This window comes from Leuciscus leuciscus, assembly GCF_965113295.1.
Source record: "Leuciscus leuciscus genome assembly, chromosome: 2".
Classification (NCBI taxonomy): Eukaryota; Metazoa; Chordata; class Actinopteri; order Cypriniformes; family Leuciscidae; genus Leuciscus; species Leuciscus leuciscus.
This window is the reverse complement of record NC_138726.1, coordinates 11,045,663-11,069,019: the sequence shown is the minus strand read 5'-3', so window position 1 is coordinate 11,069,019 and position 23,357 is coordinate 11,045,663. Positions and strand designations below refer to the sequence as shown.

The window sequence follows — 23,357 nt, the reverse complement described above, 5'->3', positions numbered from 1 at the left end:
ATGGCGCACCTTTCATGGCTTCCAGAACCGTAGAAAGGTCCCATACGGGGACTGAGGGAGGTCTGGGAGGATTCAGTCTCTTAGCTCCTCTAAGGAAGCGGATGACTAAATCGTTCCTTCCTATTGACTGACCAAGCGTTGTTTCTGAGAACGCTGCTATAGCCGCCACATAAACTTTGAGCGTGGAGGGGGCCCTGCCCCCATCCAACAGCTCTTGTAGGAAGGAAAGCACCTCCGTCACATCACAGTTTGTGGGTGACACACCACGGGCTGTGCACCAGCCCGAAAACACTGACCATTTCGAAGAATAGAGTCGTCTTGTAGACGGAGCTCTAGCCTGCGTGATCGTGTTTAATACTCCTTTAGGGAGTCCAACATGTACCCGTTGATGGCCCAGACATGAAGGGACCATAGTTCCGGGTGAGGATGCCAGATCGAGCCGCGGGCCTGTGAGAGGAGATCTCTCCTCACTGGTACTGGCCACGGGGCAGTACTTGCTAACTGCATCACGGCTGGGAACCAAGGTTGGTTTTTCCAGAACGGTGCTACCAGTAGTACTGAGCATCCTTCTTCCCTGATCCGTTCTATCACCTGAGGCAGGAGAGAGACGGGGGGAAAAGCATAGAGCGGGCGGCGGGGCCACACATGGGCCAGCGCGCTCCTGCTCTTGGAGAAAAAATTCTTGACAGTGAGCGTTTTCTTGAGACGCAAACAGGTCCACTTCCGCTCTGCCGAATTTCTTCCACAGCAGTTGGACTGTCTGTGGGTGTAGAGACCATTCGCCTGCCGGAACATTGTTCCTGGACAGTCTGTCTGGTCCTATATTCATGATCCCTGGCACGTGCGCTGCTCTGAGCGAGCGCAGGTTGCACTGAGCCCATACCAGGAGGCGTTCTGCCAGCCTGTACAGTTTCTCGGATCTGATGCCGCCCTGGCGATTTATGTAGGACACCACAGACATGTTGTCCGAACGGACCAAGACGTGGTGACCTTTTATTTGGGGACAAAAACGCGTCAGCGCGTTGTCTACTGCCAGCATTTCGAGGCAGTTTATGTGCAGGAGCTTCTCCCGTTCTGACCACTGGCCGAAGAACGGTCTGCCCTCGAGCAGCGCTCCCCATCCCGAGGTGGACGCGTCCGTGGACACTCTTTTCACCTTCGAGGAAGTCCCCAGGCTTACACCTGATTGGTACCAGTCGTTCGCTTTCCAGGGTTTCAGAGCTGTAACGCATTTCTGATTGACCCTGAGGCGAAGCAAACCGGGTGCCCACGCTTCGCGTGGGACTCGCGCTTTCAGCCAAAACTGCAGCGGGCGCATGCGGAGCAGACCCAGCTGGAGCACTGACGATGCTGAGGCCATGAGACCTAGCATCTTCTGAAATCTCTTGAGCGGGACAGACGCGCCGCAGCGAAAAGAGTTCGCTGTGCGTCGAATGTCTACCGCGCGCTGTTGTGATAGTCGCGCTATCATGGATAGTGAGTCCAGTTCTGTGCCCAGGAAAGATATTTTCTGACTGGGTGACAGGGAGCTCTTCGCCCAATTGACACTCAGACCCAAATCCTCGAGGTGATCGAGTAAAATGGTCGTGTGTTCTATGAGCACTGCGCGAGATTGCGCTAGAATCAGCCAATCGTCCAAATAGTTCAGCACTCGCATGCCTCTCATTCTGAGGGGTGCGAGCGCCGCATCCATGCACTTCGTAAATGTACGGGGTGCTAGGGACAAACCGAACGGCAGGACTGTGTACTGATATGCCTGGCCCTCGAAGGCGAATCTCAAATATCGCCTGTGACGTGACGCTATCTGTATTTGAAAATACGCGTCTTTCAGATCTATTGACACAAACCAATCTCCTTGGCGAATCTGCACAAGGATTTGCCTGGTCGTGAGCATCCTGAACTGTCGCTTCACAAGCACTTTGTTCAGTTGCCTTAGATCTAGTATGGGTCTGGGACCCCCGTCTTTTTTCGGTACCAGGAAGTATCTGCTGTATAGCCCTCCCTCGCTCTGATCTTGAGAGAGAGGTTCTATGGCCCCTTTGCTCAATAGTTTCGTCACTTCGGCTCGAAGTAGATGTGCTACTTCTGTTTTTACCGTGGTCTCGACGCGCGCCACATAGCGGCGAGGGCGTCGGCGAAACTGCAGCGAATAGCCTCTTTCTATAATGTTCAGCACCCACTTCGAAACCCCGGGTAGCTTTGCCCATGCGTCTGCATGGATAGCTAGGGGTCGAATACGAAGCGCGCTCCGCTCGCTCAGCGATGGAGAAGCTTCGGTGTGCTGTAACACAAGCGTGTCGCTCGTGACATTTGAGGCATGGGGCGCGCTGATGACAGCGGGCAGATTGCCCGCGCTCGACTCCTCTGCGGTGGTTAACCGCAAGGGGGAGGGCTGGGCGGTTCCCGTGGGAACTGTCATGTCTATGTGTGGATGTGGGCGCGGGACAGCGGGCACATTTATCACACCGAAAGCATCGTCCGCTTGCGTGGAGCGAGTGCACGTTGGTTTCGTTTTTACAGAAACCGTGAGACATGCATAACGTGGTGTTAGTGGGCACATTCACCATGTTTGAAGCGCAATCGGTCTGAGCCGATTCATGTGCGCGAGCCCTGTGTGACGGGCTGTGCTTGTGTGTAGAGATGGGCACTGGGCAGTGGGCATTCTTCTTACACATAAAGCACCATCGGCCGTGGCCGGGACACCAGAAAAAATTCACACTTATGGGATTTATCTGGGTAGCCGTAAAAACGGCGTTTGTGTGCAGGCAAGCGGGTGACAGAACCGACTTGTTTACTGCAGGATACACTGGAACAGTCACATTTACTGGAACTGAACGAGCGAGAAGTTGCCATAGAAACAGAGCGTCAACATGCTGGCGTTTATTGCAGGCCTGCGTGCATTACAACAGGCTTGTTCACTGCAATATTGACAGTGTTTGGGTGCAGGCGAGCGGGTTGTACAACGCGCTCGTTGGCTGCAAAATACACATCTGCAGTCGCCTTTTCAGGGAACTGACAGAGCGAGCATTGACGGCATAATTTTATCTGCCGGTAGACCCGGGGATCGAACGCGGGTCTCTCGCGTGCAAAAACCTGAGAGTCTGCCACTGGGCCACAGGGGGAGACACATTGTAACTCAGTTAGCGCGAGTATTATAAGAGAGCGTCAACGTGCTGGCGTTTGTTTGCAGGCATGCGTGTATTACAACAGGCTTGCTCACTGCAATACAGACATTTCCAGTCGCCCGAACTTCAGAGGGGAATGAGAAATGTACGAGAAAGAGGAGGTCGGTCCGTCCGCGGGGGGACCAGAAAACGCTCTTTTCTCCTTTCGCCAGTGACGCACGGAAACCATAGAAACGGTGTTTGGGTGCAGGCGAGCGGGTTGTGCAACGCGCTCGTTGGCTGCAAAATGCACGTCTGCAGTCGCTTTTCAGGGAACTGACAGAGCGAAGCATTGGCGGCATAATTTTAACTGCCGCTAGACCGGGATTCGAACTCCGGTCTCTCGTGAGAAAAACCAATGATTCCGCCACTGAGCCACAGGGGGGAACGCAAAGGTTTTCGGATGCACGAGCATATAAGAGCGTCACATGCTTTCTTCGGCGTATGCTTGCAGGCGCGCTTGTATTAAAACAGGCTCGCCTGCTGCAATATTGATATTTCCAGTCGCATGATCAGGGAACTGGGAATATGTATGAGAAATTGAAGGTCAGTCCATCCTCGGAGGGACTAAAAAACACATCTTTCTCCTTTCGCCGGTGAGTGACGCATGAATGGGGCGCAGAAGGCAGGGTAGCTTTCTTATAACGTAAAGAAAAACTAACCCCGACCGTCCGCTTCCAGCCTCCCTTGTGAGCGGCGCAGTTTGCGCGGCTTGAACAGAGGGAGAGAGAAAGCTAGCCCCGTGACCGCCCGCTCCTGACATCCTCTGTGAGCGGCGCGGTGTGCGCGGCTCGAACAGAGGGAGAACAGGTATCGTCCCCCAAGCAGGCAAGGCAAGCGGGCGAACCGGCAAGCTTTGCGGGTTGGGGGGGGGGGGGGGCGGAGGAGCAGTCTCGGAGAAGGATGCCAGGTGAGTCCTCAGAGTCACCATAGGCAGTACCTAACTCGCAGTGAGGGCAGTCGCCGTCAGCGAGTGCGAGAGCTGCGTGATCAGGAAAAGGGGCGTCTTGAAAAAGACGCCCAGCTCTTTTAGTGCAATGGGAGTGTGTGTCGCGGCGGCGAGCACACACACATACATAAACACAGTAGCAGAGAAAGGATATAATGCCGGAAAGCGCAGCAGGAAGGCAAGGAAGGCGGCGCGGCCAGCGACTTCAGTGACTCGTCCCGCTGAAGGTGCTCTCTTTCAGACGGCGCGGCTTCTAATCCAGCTCCAGCGATGCGTGTGCTTCGCTTGAAGGATGAAAAATCAGATAATAGCTGCCTGCGAGCGATATTTATAGGCCTAGACCACGCCCATTTCGGCGGGACGTGACGCAGCGGGCGCGAAGTGCCCTGATTGGGTCTGACGTCACGCCAGGCCTCGCTCGATAGGCTGCTGCAGTTGCCGCAGAGCAGCCAATAGGCGCGCGAGCTGTCTCGCCTATGTCTGCATTGCTGCTGCAACGCGTTTTGCATTATTACAAAATTAAGGATAATTTTTGGCTTCAATATCTCGCGGAAAAGGATTTTCCCCTAGCGTAAGATATCTTACGCAGTACGAGAGACCTCTCGTAAGAGAACTACGGACTGCAGCTTTAAATTGTCACTTTTTGGGGCTCAGAAAAAAGCGCCGTTTTAGTGTGTATCAGTATAGTATGAGAAGTATAAGAAGTGCGCATTAAAGTCTTATCCATAAACTCTCTCTCTCCCTTTCATTATCATCAACATACAGATCGAAGTACACAAAAACACTCGTTACAACTAACAGTAAACAAATGTATACACACCTTTTCAATAGGTGCTTAATAAACTGGTAAACTTTATATCCGTAAAACGACTCGATGAGCTGTCATAAAGTGCGCGCTCTCACTTTCATTTCTGCCGTGATCAGTAACGTTAGGCCTATCACTCCAGAGACTGTAAGCTGGCTCACGAACTCCATCCTCGAGATGAGACAGTGCTTATGATTTATGGGGATTTAAAAAAATTGTGGATTTTTATCATTATAGGGTAGTTGTGTACACACACTGCCAACACACATTTATGTTCAAACGCCATGTAAAAGTGAATTTTGCATACTTCAGTGCAAAGTGAATTTAACAAATATAATAGAGAAACATTTAAAATATAATATTAACTTTAAATGTAATACTGAATAAAGTTGACATTATAATCAAGTAGCCTTTACATGTGTTTCTTCATTATTAAAATAAGTGTGCTTTTTAAAAGCATGACAACGCAGTGATTTGAATACTTGAATGGAAAACATTTAATCATTAATATTAAATTATCTGCAAGTACACAGGTGCACATTCAATACAATTATGTGCACTTCTTTTCACAAGGGTTTTGAAAGTGACCTTATGTGATGTTTCCTTTCACCCCAAACCCTCAATAAGATTACAATGCAAAAATTCTGTTGATCAAAGTAATGCATTTTCAAGACTTCTTGACAGAGGTAGAGAAAAAAAAAAATATATATATCATGAAATATCCTCCTTCTGTGTGATCACTATGGGCACTTAAAAGAAAAGGTCATGACTTATAGCTGTCCTCTTGAAATAGAAACTGGTAAAAGCTTTTAGTCCTTTCTGCTGTGTGACCTTGGACAAATGAGTAAGTAGGCAGCTCAGACATATACAAGGTCAAATGTGAACTGAGATTCTCAGACCATCCAAACCTCCTCCAGGTGCGAGCATCTTCTGCCTACTTTCAGTTCGACTTAATATCGCATAAATAATAAAAAAGTAATCTGAAATAAACATTTTATAATTTGAAAATAATTCTATAATCAATAATTACACTGTTTGACCCTTCCATTACCCCTTAACCCACCCTTAAACCATACCACCAAACCAGCCGAATTATTTCGTGGCTTATTGCGCCGCGTAAACGAGCAAATACATACAAAATGATGTCAAAATGCCAGGTATATATTGCAGTTTTCCCTGTGGTATCGAAAATGGTATTGAATATCAATATTTTTCAAGGTATCGTATCGAAGATGGAAATTCCAGAATTGTGACAACACTAACACACTTATGCATATTCAAAGGATGCAAGGCCTTCATGAGGACAGACAGGGACTAAACTGCAGGATGACTGGAATATGACGAGCTGCTGCTGCTTTCATATGGGAGTCCACAAAGTTTGGCCCATGCTTGCTGTATTGTCTATTTATTATACTAAAACACATTTTTCACCAGCATGATATATTTTGATGAGATTTATGCATAAAGCCCTCTGGAGTCTTATGTCTTGGCTCAACTACAACCATGTAACCTGAGGCGCAAGTCAAATTTTGATCATGACATGAGATTTGACTGACTTGAAAAACAACATCTTGGATCCAAGTTTCAATAGTATATGTGCTGAATCAGAGCCACTGACTGACAGAAACTCCCTGCACTGGGATCAGACCACACTGAATCATACAACATAAAGCTTGTGAAGCAAGTAGCAGTAGCATGGACTCTGATCATAGACCTATAAAGCAATAGCAAAATGAACACTATAATTTTGTCTTGCATCTTAATTGGGACTAAAAAAACAAACAAACATAAAACCTTAATGTTCAGTTCAGTTCTGCCACAATAGAGAACGGTGTATACATTCACAAACATGAGCAAATAAATAGTCCGACATTCAAACTCTGAGAACACAGACACTAAACCAGAGTCATAAACTTCTGATTTTATCCAACTCTCAAGAGAGGGAGGGTAAAAGAGAGATAAGGCGCATTCTGAATTTTGAGAGTTCAGTGATATTTGAAGATCACTGCACTTTTATTTGACTTTCGCTGTCTGCAGCAAAATAAATCGAAATTGAAGGGCTGCCACTAAAGTTTTTTTGGGGTAAGCATGGTAAGAACTCCTGTTTTTCCTGTTTTCTATTTTCCATCATTAAATAAAAGCATTATTTTGCTAAATTAATAAATAAATGTTTAAATAAATAAATGAATGAATGAATAAACAAATGAATGAATGAATGAATGAATGAATGAATAAATGAATGAATGAATGAATGAATGAATGAATGAATGAATGAATGAATGAATGAATGAATGAATGGTAGTCTTTGATTACTGAGAGGGTAAGCACTCCTGTTTTCCTCATTATATGAAAGCAGTATTTAGCAAAACAAACAAACAGACAAACAAACAAAAACAAACAAACAAACAAACAAACAAACAAACAAACGTGTTTGCAAACATGTAGGTGTTTTGGAAGTCTTTGATTACTGAGAAGTTAATCACTCCTTTTTTCATCATTATATAAAAGCAGGATTTAGCTAAACAAACAAACAAACAAACAAACAAACAAACAAACAAACAAACAAACAAACAAACAAACAAACAAACGTGTGTGTGTGCAACCATGTAAGTGTTTTGTAGTCTTCGATTTCTGAGTGGGTAAGCTCTCCTGTTTTTCATCATTATATAAAAGCAGCATTTAGCAAAACAAACAAACAAACAAACAAACAAACAAACAAATGTGTGTGTGTGTGTGTGTGTGTGTGTGTGTGTGTGTGCAACTATGTAGGTGTTTTGGTAGTCTTTGATTACTGAGTGGGTAAGCACTCCTTTTTTCATCATTATATAAAAGCAGGATTTAGCTAAACAAACAAACAAACAAACAAACAAACAAACAAACAAACTTGTGTGCAACCATGTAAGTGTTTTGTAGTCTTCGATTTCTGAGTGGGTAAGCTCTCCTGTTTTTCATCATTATACGAAAGCAGCATTTAGCAAAACAAACAAACAAACAAACAAATAAAATGTATTGTGCAACTGTTTACTGTAGGTGTTTTGCTAGTCTTTGATTACTAAGGGGCCAAAATAAACAAATAAATAAATAAACAAACAAAGAAATAAAATGTATTGTGCAACTGTGTAGGTGTTTTGCTAGTCTTTGATTACTAAGGGGCCAAAATATACAAATAAATAAATAAATAAACAAACAAACAAAATAAATAAATACAATTAACAAATGAATACATAAAAAAAAAATACTTACAAATAATTATTTAAAGGGGTGGTTGATTATGATTTCACTTTTCTAACTTTAGTTAGTGTGTAATGTTGCTGTTTGCGCATAAACAACATCTGCAAAATTACGATGCTCAGAATTCAAAGCAAAGGGAGATTTTCTTTTACAAAAATCACTTTTTAAGGACTACAACGAATGGCTGGTAGGGACTACAAGAGGTTCCTCCTGGTTAGTGACATCACAAACCCTAAAATGTATCAACTAACCATTCAGAAAGGTCCTGTTGCATTCTACATGTTGTCACTTCTTCTTGAGTCTCTCCATCATTGTCCGACTTCGGTTTGAACATAAAAGGCAGAATAGTTTCTGACATTTTAGTGCGTGTCTGTGTGAGGTAAGCGGAGCTGCTAAGGACATGAGCTGTTGAAGCTCCGCCCTCTGTGCCGGGAGCAGCAGCTCGTTTGCATTTAAAGGGACAGACACAAAACAATGCGTTTCTACTCACCCTCAAAAAAGGACAATTTTAACATGCTATAAAAAATTATCTATGTGGTATTTTGAGCAAAAACTTCACATACACACTCTGGGGGCATCAGAAACTTATTTTACATCTTGTGAACAGGGGCATTATACCACCCCTTTAAATTTTTTTAACCAGACAGATAATTATCATAGAACCTCCGCCCTGTCCTTCTGAACTAAATTTCATCCTCAGAGCTGTTATAAATATGTAAATCTCGTACAAATACGTGTCAAAGACAAAGGCCAGAAGTGAGGGTACCGCACCGTTGTGGCTGTGATGTTCTCTCTGTTAATGGTTGGCGCCGCTGTTAATTTGACACAGGAAAGTTATGAGTCCCTGAGTCACACTCGGGGTGCATGTGCACCTGTGTGAGTGCAGGTCAACTGAACAATATTTATCTTCACTGACACACTGATTGGGTGTGACCTCTTGTTGTCTGGGCTTTTGTTCCACAGTGCTTACAGCCTTAATGATTAAATGACCCCTGATCTAGGGTCAGTAACACCTGTGAGCTCATAATTGAGATCAAGGCTAAACATTTACTGAGAGTAGCCGTCTGTGACTGGGGTTCATGGCAGATATCATCTATGTTAAAGAGGGATGGAAGCTCAAACTAAGCTGGGAAAAGATGTTGACATTTAGAGTGGCATTAGATAGGCAGCGTGATATAATCCTAAAACACTTGTAATGTTTGACATTTCATAAACTTAAAGAAACACTTTAGTAATAAGATCCATTGTTCAGCCGACATCCTATTAGCTCTAATACTGACAGTAAATGAGCCATTGAAAGGAACCCACAGAGACATGGAAAAACACAACCTGGAAAATGAAGCATTTTAAAAGCAAACTGGGTGGATTGCAAGGCGTACAATTGTTGGACAGAGTCTGTGATCGCAGAAGTGCACGTAATCACCAGAGCAAGCAAGCACAGAAAGGAATGATCTCTGGCCTCTGATCTGATGTCTGAAGCCTCCCATAGTAATGGAACAACATGATATCAATGTGGAAGGTGACTCTGTACACACTCCATCTAAATTCAATTGTCAGTTCACTTTTAGTGTATAATCCCCTTCTGTACTGTTCAGTAATCTAAAAACAAATGATCTCCCCCCAAAATATCCCTGCAGTGTGTATGGATCTGAACTGAGCAACTAGTTGTTAATGACGTATTTTAACACGCATCAAAGATGTACCTCACTTCTGCGCGTGTGTGGTGCAAGAAAATAACAGGATATAGAGGCAAAACCATCTCTGAAAGAGGTACGAGTCATCGGCTGCATCCGAAATCGCATACTTCCCTACTATATAGGTGAAAAACAGTATGTGACAAAAGAAGTCTGAATTCCCAGTACTCAAAAGAGTAGGCAAAAAATACCTGGATGACCTACTTCTCCTGGCGAGATTCTGAAGTGTGCATATGGACACTTTACTATCCATGAGGCCACGGGAGAGGATTTATGAATGGCGGTGAAGCAACGTAACTGATGCTGGTAGGTCACGTGATTATGACAACATGGTGAATGCAGTACGTCCAGATTACATTCATACTACACATATTCATACTATATAGAACATACTTTTTTTTAGTGGTCATGAAGTACTTATTTATTCAAAATAAGTACCTACTTTGGAGACTATGCAATTTCATCAACTCATTTTTGTTGTCAGATCTTCCTAGAAAAAACAGCGAACAAGGCCATAATAAACCGAGATAAATCCAGATGCTTTATATTGAAAAAGGACCAAAATTGCAACCCGCACCTGTCTACTTTATGAACTCCAAAAACTGGACCGCTTTATGAGCCAAGCTCAAACAACAAGCCCACATAGGCTTATAATAAGTGGACATGGCAACACTTCAAGTGCACGCTCTGCAAAGCAAACATATAAACAAAATGCAATGCCTCTGTAGACAGCAGTTTAGTTAAAACTGCAGAACATTATGAGTCTTTGGTCGCTGTATTATTATTTGGTCAAAAATAGCGGATAACAAACAAACAAGATGGAACTTTACAGTGTGTACGTGTCCTAAATCTCTATGTGTGGATGCACCCAATATACACCGAATTGCTGGTCACCAGCATAAGGTATATTTTGCATGCTGGAACCAGCATGGGATGCTGGTTGCTGGTTTACTGGTCACCACCAGCATGGGAAGCAGAAGGAGTGCTGCTTGTGGACCAGCTATACCAGCTCAGTTTTGCTTGAGAACGTTGGTCCACCAGATTGAACACCACTATATCAGCTCTACCCAGCACAAACCAGCCTGGACCAGCATGGAATTCATGATGGAAATTTCAGCAGGGATGACAAACCTCTGTACAAAACAAACAATTTTACTTTCATTGAGACAAACCAATTAGATGTACAGCTATAGCTTTCTATCTAATACTAGACAAAAGTTGTGGACAAATATGCAAAACAGAAATATGTCAATACCCTCATTATACACGCACTCTTTATCCCTTTTTTCATATTTCAGTTTAATCACTGGGATTTTTTTGTGTTTTTTTTGTTGTTGCCATGCTTAACAACGGAAACTGTCATCACTTAATTTCCCTTCTTTTCTTCTGTGCAACACAAAAGCAGGTATATGCTGTATTACAAGACCTCTGTAAAGCTTTTCAGATTTCCACATTCAAATTTCCTGTTTTGGTAAAGTTCATGTACATATTTTTGTCCTCCAGCGAGCAGGATTTGTTCTTGTGTCATAAATGTGCCAGATTTGAATGTGCCAGATTTTGATGCATGTGAATGCTATTGTATGACTTCAGAATCAGATTAATATAGTGCATGAATCACATGGGTTACTCTTGTTGTAAATTTGGAGCATGAACACCTCAGTTCTGTTTTTTATGTAAAAAAAGCATCTTGCAGATGAGTAAATCATGACAGAATTTTCATTTCTTGAGAACTATAACTATTTCATTCGATATACGTTTAGAATTAAAATGAAAATAAATACAAATTTGGAAGAAATGTACAGGAGAACAGGAGCAGAAATGAATACATGTTTCACACGAAACTATGTTGTTTTTAGTGACTGAACCCAGAATTAAAAGAGAAGAAACTGATTCTGCATCTTTTATGGGGAAGACAAGCAAATAATATCATATGTTATTATTAAAAAAAATAATGCTATTGAAAAATGTAGAAAGCATGAGGAAAAAACTGATCAAGGATTTCTGAGCAGGTACATTTATTGAAGTGTTGATTATTTTGGTTTGTTATGTTTTTTGTTATTGTTGAATCTAATATTTGGTAACACTTTACAATAAGGTCCCATTAGTTAGAGCATCAACTAACACCAATTAATATATTAGGAAAACCAAATGCGTGTCCACCTGGCTCTCAAAAGACGCACTACTCCTGACGTATTCACATAGACACTTACAACTTGTCTCCAAAGCCATATTTCTATTGCATTCACAAACCTAGCAGCAGACTATTTGCCATTTAGTATCTTTCCATGCACACCAAAATTCTCACATATTTCCAAAACTTCTAAACAGTTGCTTTATAGTCCTAGAAGCAGATTTGTCAAGGTCATTCTGACAGGACATCAAAAAAAGATGGTATGCATCAACTCTTCATCATCTCAGTCTCTCTCTTACCCTCTGAGAAGTTGATAAGCCCGAGCAGATGAAGCAGCTTGAGCGAAGCGCACACGATCAACACAATGCCGAGCGTCTGCAGACCCTCCGTTTCCCACATGGCGTTCACCGCGACCCCCTGTCCCTGCTCCTGCTCATGCCACCTGCCTGACTCTCCTGACCCCGTGCCAAACTCCTCGCTCCAGTTCCGTCCAGCCCCCAGCATGCACTGGCCGGGCTGCCCCAGGCACCCTCGAGGTGCAGCGCTCCACTCCTGCTCCAAATCCAGCCTGGGAGGCTGAGGTTCAACTCTCGGGATACGAGTCTCCCAACACAGAAGAGCCAGAGACCAGAGCGTGAGTTTGAAATGTGTGCCGATGTGCGAGAGGTTTCGGAGTGTGTGTGTGGGGTGGGAGAGAGAGAGAGAGAGAGAGAGAGAGAGAGAGAGAGAGAGAGAGAGAGAGAGAGATGAGGGGAGGGAAAGGAAATGAGATGAGATGAGATGAGATGAGGAGAGCGAAATCATAGAGGAAAAGTGATCAAACTTCAAACTTCATGTCCTCACTTCTTTCACTTAAGACTAGTTTAATCTAATTATCACCTAATTTGCATCATTTCCTATGGATATGGACCAGCATGAAACATGACCTGTCATTCAACACACAACATGCTGTGGACAAATCAATGCATAATGAACTCATCCTTTAAACAGTTTGGCTGTGCATTTATTTGCACGATGTCTATACTCTAAGGAAACCCATTGATTACATGACTGAAGAGGAAAGTCTGTCTTGTTCAATAAAGTGCACTCACTAAATAACCCTTAGAGGGACAGTTCACCCCCATATTAAAAATCTGTCATTTTTTATTTATTCACCCTTCTGAATCCACACTGCTTCTATGGTCTTCAGGATAAACACAAAAGGCGAATTGTGAAGAATAAATACACAGTTTTTTTCCCCAGTAACCACAGGCTAAAAAAGCACCATGGAATTCCTTCTGAAGTCATACCATAGTTTTGTTTGAAGAACAGAGTTATTCACTCTCAAAATAAACCATTCATTCATACATACATACCCTTATGAAAAAGAAGTGTGCTTAACTGTATTGAATGCATTTGTAGTGTATTTTCAAATCTTAAACGTATATTTAACAAAAATGTACTTGCGGAAAATGTAACTTTAATGAAATCACATTTAAAACAATGCACTTTGTAAAAATGTCAAATTAAAAGGTTTACTTTGAAAGTATTTTAAATCATTATGCGTTTAGAATCTTTTGCTGTGTTTTAAAGAAGTGTGTTGACTAAAATACTAAAGCACATGTAAAGTACTTGATTACAGTAGTGTGTTACATTTAAAGTTAATATATTTTAAAATGCAGCTTCATCATTACAGATGGGTCATTAAATACATCAATACAAGTTTCAATAGAATTGAATCTAAATCAAAGTTCAGCTGACTGAATTTAACAAACTTAAAATATAACACATTTTCATTTAATTGCAGTTTACATGAAAAACATCACATTCAGGTGCACTTATTATATTCTTAAAGTATGTTATTTTTTGTAAAAAGTATTCTTTTTAAAAGTATGTTAAACTGTAGTTCTTTTTCCACAAGGTTATGGAAAGACCTATGTGAAAATTCTATACAATTACAAAATCACAGCATATGGGCTTGATGAGGGCGAGTAAATAATGACATGAATAACTCCATTTTCCCCTTTAAGCAAACAAAATTAAACTCATTATAGCTTAGAACTACTACTTTTGTGCTTACCACTCAAAGAGACTGTGGATTTACTACAGTCTAGCATCCTTAAAACTACTACTAATGCTTCCTCCCTAAAAATGCATGACTACTGCCACCTTCTGGCCCGTAATATACAGTTGAGAGATGCCAAAGGATTGTAACATTACACTAAACTCATTGACTTCACACTCTTACAAGATTCATTATACAGTATAATTCATAAACAGTGCCATTGTATTACAGTTAATTTAGCAATTCCCCATATCTCTAACTGCTTAAAAGTCTCATACCAAATTATTTTATTCCTTTTTTGGAGCAAATAATTTAGTGAAGGGTTATTAATGTGGCTCATGTAATTATTCAGATTATGCCTTCAGCCATTTTTAATTTTGCTCATTGTGTTTTCCCCCCTCCATCTGCCTATAATAGCATGGTTTTAATAAAACTATGACACTATAGCCTTTAGGGAATCAGAGGGAATAATTATCAACTCATAGTTTCTGCCCAAAAGGTTAAACAAATTGCATATTGTATCAAAAATTGCAGTAAACTACAAACATAAATCAAAGGAAACTACAGACACCAGCATTCACTCCATCGACAGCTACAGCAAGTGTCATAATGGCAGTCGCCTCCTGTTCTGTGTTGTCTTTCTGTGAAATCTTAATGGTGACGTAAAATGTCAGAGAGTGTTGATGGAGAGCCCTTAGTTGGGTCGATTTCTTATCTCTGTCAAGCATAGGATGTGCCTCAGATGTGAACGCTCTTTGTTCTTCGATTTCTGCTGGTTATAAAATCGATTTAAGCGAGAGATTACATATTTCTTTTCACGGTCAGAGCCTCCCTGTCCTGTGGGGACTCTTATCAAGCCTGTCCAACAGAGGGTTATGTGAGGAAAGCCTGTCCTGATTCACACAGATCAACAGAAACACAATTCAGCCTTTTAAAAATATCCTCATTTAAAGTGTCAGAGGAGCGACGTAGCGACTGTGACCTGTAGCTAAAGACTCTGACAGTGAGGAAGCACACAAGTCCGTCACACATTCACATTTGTGATCATTGCTTGTAGATGACATCATGTGCAGAAATACCTGCCTAAAGATAAGACAACGCCTTATGAATAATACAGGAGGAACTCAGACTCTGAAGTCACAGAGAGATATGAAAGAAGGACTGCATGATAATAAAAAAAGATTTTCGATTTTTTTGGGGGGGTGAAAACCATCCTTTTAGAGCAACTCGAACCTTTCTTTCAGTAACCATAGTGAAAATCTATGGAAAGAGATTTATTTTAGGCCACTGTTTTTGACCCATTGAATATGACTTTTATGGTGATTATTATTAAATAAAAATCAGTGCTGTCAAATTGATTAATGGTGATTAATCGCATCAAATGTGTATATATATATATATATATATATATATATATATATATATATATATATATATATATATATATATATATATATACACACACATATATATACACACACACACACACACACACACACACACACACACACACACATATATATATATATATATATATATATATATATACACAGTATATATATATAATATATATAAACTCCTAAACAGATTGTAAGATAGGCACTATGATTATAAAATAGTCACTATGATTATCTATTAGTCACATATTTGAGGTATAAATAACTACATTCTCATCTAAAAAAAAAAAACTCTTAAAACTACATTTCATGACACAACAACAGTAGTATTTGTATAAAAAAAATATGCCGGATCTGCTCGACCGCCATGACAGTCGCTGCAGTGAGGTGCTACTGAGCGGAGTGATAAAAACGGTGAAACGGGTAAGAGTGCTGTTACTGGGTGAATATCGCATGGCTGGAAAAGGCTCTCAGCCAATGAGATTCGAGAACCAGAAAGAACCAGAAATATATTTATAAAACGGTTAGTTCCAATCCTTGATTCTGATTGGTCAATAGCTGTGTTTTATTCCGCTTCACCCAACGGTTCTATGCATCACTACACAACACCCCAGTAAACCACTCTTAGCAACGTAAACATTATGTTCTCATTAATATTGTTTATTGAAGCTTACAGAGAGTATTGTGAGAGATGGAGTAAACGAGTGTACCTGCATTTGCAGTAGATATAGCATTTTCCTTCAGGTCAGTCCTATTCGTAAAAAAAAAAATCCATTTGAATGTCAAGTCAAGTCAAGTCAAGTTTATTTGTATAGCGCTTTTCACAATACAGATTGTATCAAAGCAGCTTCACAGTATTAAATTAAAATAATACAACAAAGTTTGTTTCAAGAGGAATTTATTGATTGATAAAATTAAATTAAATATCCCCAAAATATCCCCAACTGAGCAAGCCAAAGGCAACAGTGGCAAGGAACCGAAAAACTTCATCAAGTGACCTAATGGTGTCCTAAAACTCCATCAGGTGACCTAATGGAGAAAAAAAACCTTGGGAGAACCCAGGCTCAGTCAGGGGCCAGTTCTCCTCTGGCATTTATGAGCTAGAGGCCGGATTGTAGTTTGAACTGTAGGATTATATGAATGCCTGGCTGAAGAGATGCGACTTTAATCTAGTTTTAAACTGGGAGAGCGAGTCTGAGCAACGAACAGTATCAGGAAGACTATTCCAGAGTTTTGGAGCCAAATGTGAGAATGCTCTCCCTCCTTTGGTGGTTCTGGATATCCTAGGTATGACCAAAAGCCTTGAATTTAGTGATCTTAAAGAGCGCGATGGATTATAGGGTGATAAAAGATCCGTTAAATAGACTGGAGCTAAGCCGTTTAGGGCTTTATAAGTCAGTAGCAATACCTTATAATTAATACGGAACTTTATAGGTAACCAATGCAGTGATGATAAAATCGGTGTTATATGATCATATTTTCTTGATCTAGTAAGAACTCTAGCGGCGGCATTTTGGACTAACTGTAGCTTGTTTATTGAGGATGCAGGACAACCAGCTAGTAAAGCATTACAGTAATCCAGTCTCGAGGTCATGAATGCATGAACTAACTTTTCTGCATCAGAAACTGATAGCATATTACGTAGCTTAGCAATGTTTCTAAGGTGGAAAAAGGCTGTTTTTGTAACATATGAAATATGATTTTCAAAAGACAGGTTGCAATCGAGTATAACACCCAGGTCTTTTACTGTAGAGGATAAAGTAACAGGACATCCTATGATGTTAAAGTTGTATTGTGCGAGGTTTTGTGGGCGGTTTTTTGAACCGATAAGTATTACCTCTGTCTTGTCTGGATTTAATAAAAGAAAATTACGGGTCATCCAATCTTTTATATCTTTAACACACTCTGTCAATTTGGAAAATTTTGCGTTTTCATCCGGCCGTGATGAAATATATATTTGAGTGTCATCAGCATAACAATGGAAACTAATTCCATGTTTCCTTATAATATTTCCAAGTGGCATCATATATATTGAAAATAACAGAGGGCCTAATACAGATCCCTGCGGCACTCCATAGTTTACTGGAGTTATGATCGATTTTTCTCCATTTAAATAGACAAAATGGTAGCGGTCAGATAGGTATGATTTGAACCAGCTTAGTGCTTGTCCTTGAACACCAGTATAATTTTGTAGTCGATCTAAGAGTAATGTATGATCTATAGTATCGAACGCAGCACTAAGATCAAGTAAAACTAGTATTGAGATACAGCCTTGGTCAGAAGCTAAAAGTAAATCATTTGTGATTTTTTTTTGAATGTCTGCTGCAATATCTTGTCCTTTTAACAGTTTGGGTTTCCCCGTGCCCTGACACACTAGTCATTTATTAGTTGCATCTTGCTAATCAGTGTTCACAATCAAAAGAAGTTTCAGTCCTTTCAATATAAAAGTCTTCTCTACTGACTGACTCACTCATAAAGACAGTCTTTGCCGCCATCTAAAGGCGAAATAATGTAACTTCTGTTGCTGTTCACGGTCAAGGACTATTTTTTTCAGTGGAAGGAAGGCTTTTAGTGATTTTATTTCATGAAACTTGCATTTATATATATTATTGGCTTAAATATTTGTATTGTGTGGTAACCGTTTTATAAAAGCAATAAGGTACTCGCGGGCTAGTGCTGCATCATGAATAAGTCACTTATTCACGATACAGCACAGCCTCTTGTACCTTATTGCTTACACACACACACACACACACACACACACACACACACACACACACACACACACACGTGTGTGTGTGTGTGTGTGTGTGTGTGTGTGTGTGTGTGTGTGTAAAGGTGATAAAGTTGTTTGAAACAGCCGTGTAATGCCTCAGGTAGGCTATAATTACATGCTTTATAGCAATATCCACTATACCACATGAACCAATGTTTGTTTCCAATATGTAAAAAGCAGTCAAATTAGCCCATCATATCCTCAAATTCCCCAAAGCACTGTGTGAAATATAAGCAATTAAAGCTTGTGAAGCGTGGCTACCCTGAGCAGTGCTGAATACACAATTGAGGGTGAAATAACAGATTATGCTCACAGACCACAAAGCATGAGAAAAGTTGTCAGGTGTCTAGCTCTATATCTGCTATCCGAAGTGTTCATTACATTCACTGCAATATTTTTTAATGGTTCAAATTGAGGTTTAACTGAGGTTTAATTCAAGCAGGACACTGGAGGACCAAATACCAAGCTGCAGCCATGTTATTTGATGCAATGAAAATGATGCAATATTCAGTAAGAAAAGCAATGTTGTTAAAACTGATGTTTGATATGAGAGTCTGTGGCCTTTGTCCAGGAAAGCCGGCTAATGTGGTTGGAAAGAATTATATTGCTGGCAATTGGCTGAGGCAGACGTCTCACAACTGGCACCACTTCCATCTATCTGTCAAGAACAAGTCAAGTCAAGTCACCTTCATTTATATAGCGCTTTTAATAATAATAATAATAATAATAATAATGAATAATAGGTATGCACGTTTGAATATAGTTGTGTGCAGGCGTGTAGTCTTTCTTTACAAATTTACCTAAACAAATTTCTCGTCTGGCCTTAAAAATTTATAATACAGAATTATTTATCACTTCATCTGTACTGAGGTAAAGGGAAGGGGAAGGAGAAGGAGAAGGAGAAGGAGAAGGAGAAGGAGAAGGAGAAGGAGAAGGAGAAGGAGAAGGAGAAGGAGAAGGAGGCCTTCATTTAAATACCTAGGGTTTTGTTTATTTTCTTCTAATAGGGTTGAAAAATAAGCAGATCGAGCAGTTAAGGCCTCTCTGTATGCAATCGTGCTCTTTTTCCATGAAATGCTCAAGTAAATGAAAAAAACTCTAGTTTTGTTTTCTTCCAGTTGCGCTCCATTTTTCTGGCTGCTCTCTTGAGTGTGCTCGTTGTACCATGGCGTTGGACTATTTTCTTTAATCTTCTTTAAGCGCAAAGGAGTAACTGTGTCTAAAGTGCTGGAAAAGAGAGTCAAAAGTTTCTGTCGCAATATCGAGTTCTTCTAAGCTATCTGGGATAGTGAGGAGATGAAACTGATCAGGAATGTCATTAATAAAGCAATCTTTAGTAGCAGAAGAGATAGGTCTAAGATATTTGTAACACGGAGTCGGCTTTGAAGCCTAGGCTAAATGAAGTATACACTAGACTAGATAATGATCTGAGATGTCATCACTCTGCTGCAGAATTTCAACGGCATAAACATTGAAACATTGGAATCATTTAAAGTAATGTAATCGTCTGGTTTTAGCCCGGTTTCTGTCAACCACAGCACATCTAGGTTATAATCTGTGATCATATCATTAACAATAAGTGCTTTTGAAGTAAGGGATCGAATATTCAGCAACCCGAGCTTGATCATTTGTTCATTTGTTTTAGATCTGTTTTTAATTTGTTAAACATCAAATATATTTTTAGATATTTTATAGGTTTGGGAGTTTTTTTGTATTTCCTAATTAGGGGAACAGACACAGTCTCTATATGATGATATCTAGGTGAAAGAGTCTCTATGTGATGGGATTTATCTGACCTCAGTGACATGAGACAGCTAGCAGATGGTCGGTTTAGCCAGTCTGTCTGCTTCCTGACCTGAGCCCCAATTTATGTTTGAGCTCAAAGACTATGTGCCATATTCCTAGAGAGAAGAGCAGCACCATCCCAGGAGGGATGAATATCATCTCTTTTCAACTTGTCAGGTCTGCCCCAAACACTTTTCCAATTGTCTATGAATTTTATATTATTTTGTGGACACCACTTAGACAGCCAGCCATTGAGTGAGGACAGTCTACTAAGTATCTCATCACTCCTGCGAACAGGAAGGGGGCCAGAGCAAATTACAGTGCCTGACATCGTACTTGCTACTTCACACTTTAATGTTAATTTTAGTGATCTCCGACTGGCGAAGTCGAACATCATTAGTACCGACGTGAATAATGATCTTAGAGAATTTACGATTAGCATTAGCCAGCACTTTTCAATTTGATTTGATGTCAGGCGCTCTGGCTCCCGGCAAACATGTGACTATGGTGGCTGGTGTCTCTATTTTCATGTTCCGTGTAATAGAATCACCAATAACTAGGGCACTTTCAACAGGATTCTCAGTGGGTGTTTCATTGAGTGGGGAGAATCTATTTGTTATGGTAATCGGAATGGAAAAGCGGTGTTTTGTCCTGCGACTACAGCGTCTCACGGTCACCCAGTTGCCCTGCTGCACGGGCTCTACAGCCAGAACCGAAAAATGTACAGAGTTCACTAAGCTAGTCGCATCCAAAGCAGTATCTAAAGACCTTGCATTCTTACTATCCTCGATTTAAGTTTGGATGCGTGTCTCTAGTCCTGAAATCTTGGCTATGAGATGGCTATGCTATACATGTGACAAGAAGTGCAAGTGACAATAACAGGAGAAGACATTACTCACCGTGTTTGTTGACTGATCCTACACTTTAAAAACTAAAGGTGCCTCAAATATCCTGTCGGATACTCAATGAACTTAAAAATGTTATTTAAGTGCCTCAAAGCTCTTTCTCCTATAGTAGGGTTACTGGTAGAACATTGACAATCTTTGCGGTTCTTGCTGGAACTTATGGGATCCTTTAAGCACTTTGTATTCAGTTCAGAGGTTCTGGAGTGACCTTTTCATTACCATGAGACCTTGAAGTGCTTTGGGGGAAATTAGAGGAACTCGAATTCTATAAAAGGGTTATTGTAAGATCTTTTAACATTTAATTGGTTCCTGGAAGATCTATTATGTTAAAGCCAGCATCTGGAGGAACCCAATGGTTCTGTGAGGCCACGATTTTTACTATCCTATTATTATTAAATTTACATTTAATCATTCAGCAGGCGCTTTTATCCAAAGCGACTTACAAATGAGGAGAGCAATAGAAGCAGTTAAACTAACAATAGGACAACAATATGTAAGTGCTGTGACCCTTCCCAGTTTAGTCTGACACAGTATAGGTTCATTTTTTAAACAGATATAAAGTAGAAGAGGAGAGAAAAGAAAGCATTAGTGTTAGTAGCAGCGATGCTAACTAATATAATGAACTTTATGCCACTAATGGAAATCATTGACTTATTTTTGTCATTCAATTCAACGTATTGTGTACAACTGTGTCTTCAAATTGCTGATATAACTAATTTAGATGATTCCTGCTGTCGTCATTGGCGTTTGTTATGAATAACACAAGTGGTTAATATAGTTTGTTCTGTTTTTGTTTATTTATTACAGGTGCCCTCATTTTCTCAAATACCATTTTAAAGCCCTTTACTGGCCAATAAATATTATGTTGTGAATGGATATAATCAGCTTTGTTTTCCCAGAACAACCAGTAGGCCTACATTTCTAAAATAATCTGAACATTTCAGAGGCAACATTGAATTACAGTAAGTTAACGTTACCTGCACCACACGCAAGTACTTTAATACTATGAACTTTTCTGTGTGAAATTCTATTGTTTGACAGTGTACTTGTGTTTTTTAATCAGTTATTCTCTGAAAATCTTCCCTCATGCTCTCAAATCTCATTCACGACAAAAAAAAAGAAAGCTATTATATGGCTTCAGAAGACTTACAACACAACCCATATAACATAAATACATAAATTGTTACATTCAATTGAACTAGACAAGTGTACATAAGAATGGTTTCATAAATGATTTACACAATTTTTTTCTGCTTGTGTTTCATGCAGTGAAAGCGAACGGTGACAGGGGTTGCATTATGCCTGAGATCTGCTTTCGGGTTCCACAGACAGAAAGTCAAACAGGTTTGGAATGTCACAAGGCTGAGGAAATTATTTTATTTTCACAACTATCACTTTAATAACATTACTAACAGTAAATTTTGTACTTTGCAGGGATCTCGGTAAGCTGAAATACAAGTTTGAACAAGAATAAAAATCCTCCTGTAGACCTGAAAATCACTGAAGTGCCTGGACCATCCACCAGAAAAGAGGAAAAGCAAACTGAAAATTAAGCTGCTGCATATTTTCACTTTTCTAACACTTTAAGTACCTCACATGTCCCTTTTGAAGATTTTATTATTGATTGCATGTTATGTTGCAGCGAGTAAAGGTGCATCACATTTGTGGATTTCGTGAAATTACACAGGCAAAAAGGTCTATTGACCATTGTCAGCAGTGTAGCGACGTTTCTGTTGGTCAAATGCAGCGAATTCCAGTGACCACCTTGGTCCCATAGTGAAATTTTTGACCACACGCGAAATTGCCGATCGTGTGGATTCTTATGGAAATGACAGGAATTCACCAGTGAAAATTCACAGAACAGATAATTTTACTGCGACTTAACTCTGTAATGGAAAATGTTTTCTGCTTGTTGTGACATATAAGGAATACTGTTTCCGGGTCGAAGCCTCTACTTCTACTTCCTCTATCTTGTTTCTAGTGAGAATACTCAACAACCATTTATGAACACTGTTGATTCAAGTCACACATTTAAGCTTTTCAAAAGTACATTACAGTCTCCAGTCTCACGGCATCCCAGACTTCAATATTTTACGATTCAAAATAGCTGAATAACTAACCATCTGAGATTTTGATATGGAGATAAAAGTTAGGATCATAATTTTCAGGAATATTACAGCACAATGACTGTATATTAGCACCGTTTTTGTTTGTTTTTGGCATCTGATAGAGCTTTTGGATTTGGAAACAGTGACGTCAGACTTAACAAGCTTGACAAAACTTAAGTTAAGTGAAAATGCACATTTTTAATTTAATTAATCAAAATGTTAATGTCAATTTTTTTTTTTACATTGATTTATTACATGGAACATGTATGTGTTGTTGTATTTGTGTGAGATGTATTTTCTTGTATAGCCTATTGTATATACATGGTTGATTATTCATGTTGCTTATGTATTATACTATTTTTATTTTT

General features: G+C 40.3%; 1 protein-coding gene across 7 annotated transcripts in view; it reads right to left on the bottom strand.

The window, feature by feature from the left end:
- kcnip4a (potassium voltage-gated channel interacting protein 4a) overlaps positions 1-23,357 on the bottom strand; it is a 218,301-nt gene that overhangs the window by 42,109 nt on the left and 152,835 nt on the right. The window contains exon 1 of one of the 7 annotated variants that reach the window (XM_082161737.1): positions 12,274-12,689. The exons of the other annotated variants lie outside the window; for them this stretch is intronic. Within the exon in view, the coding sequence (XP_082017863.1) occupies positions 12,274-12,478 (205 nt within the window). The 5' untranslated portion in view covers positions 12,479-12,689. Of the gene's footprint in view, positions 1-12,273; positions 12,690-23,357 lie in introns of those variants that run through there. 7 annotated transcript variants of the gene reach the window in all.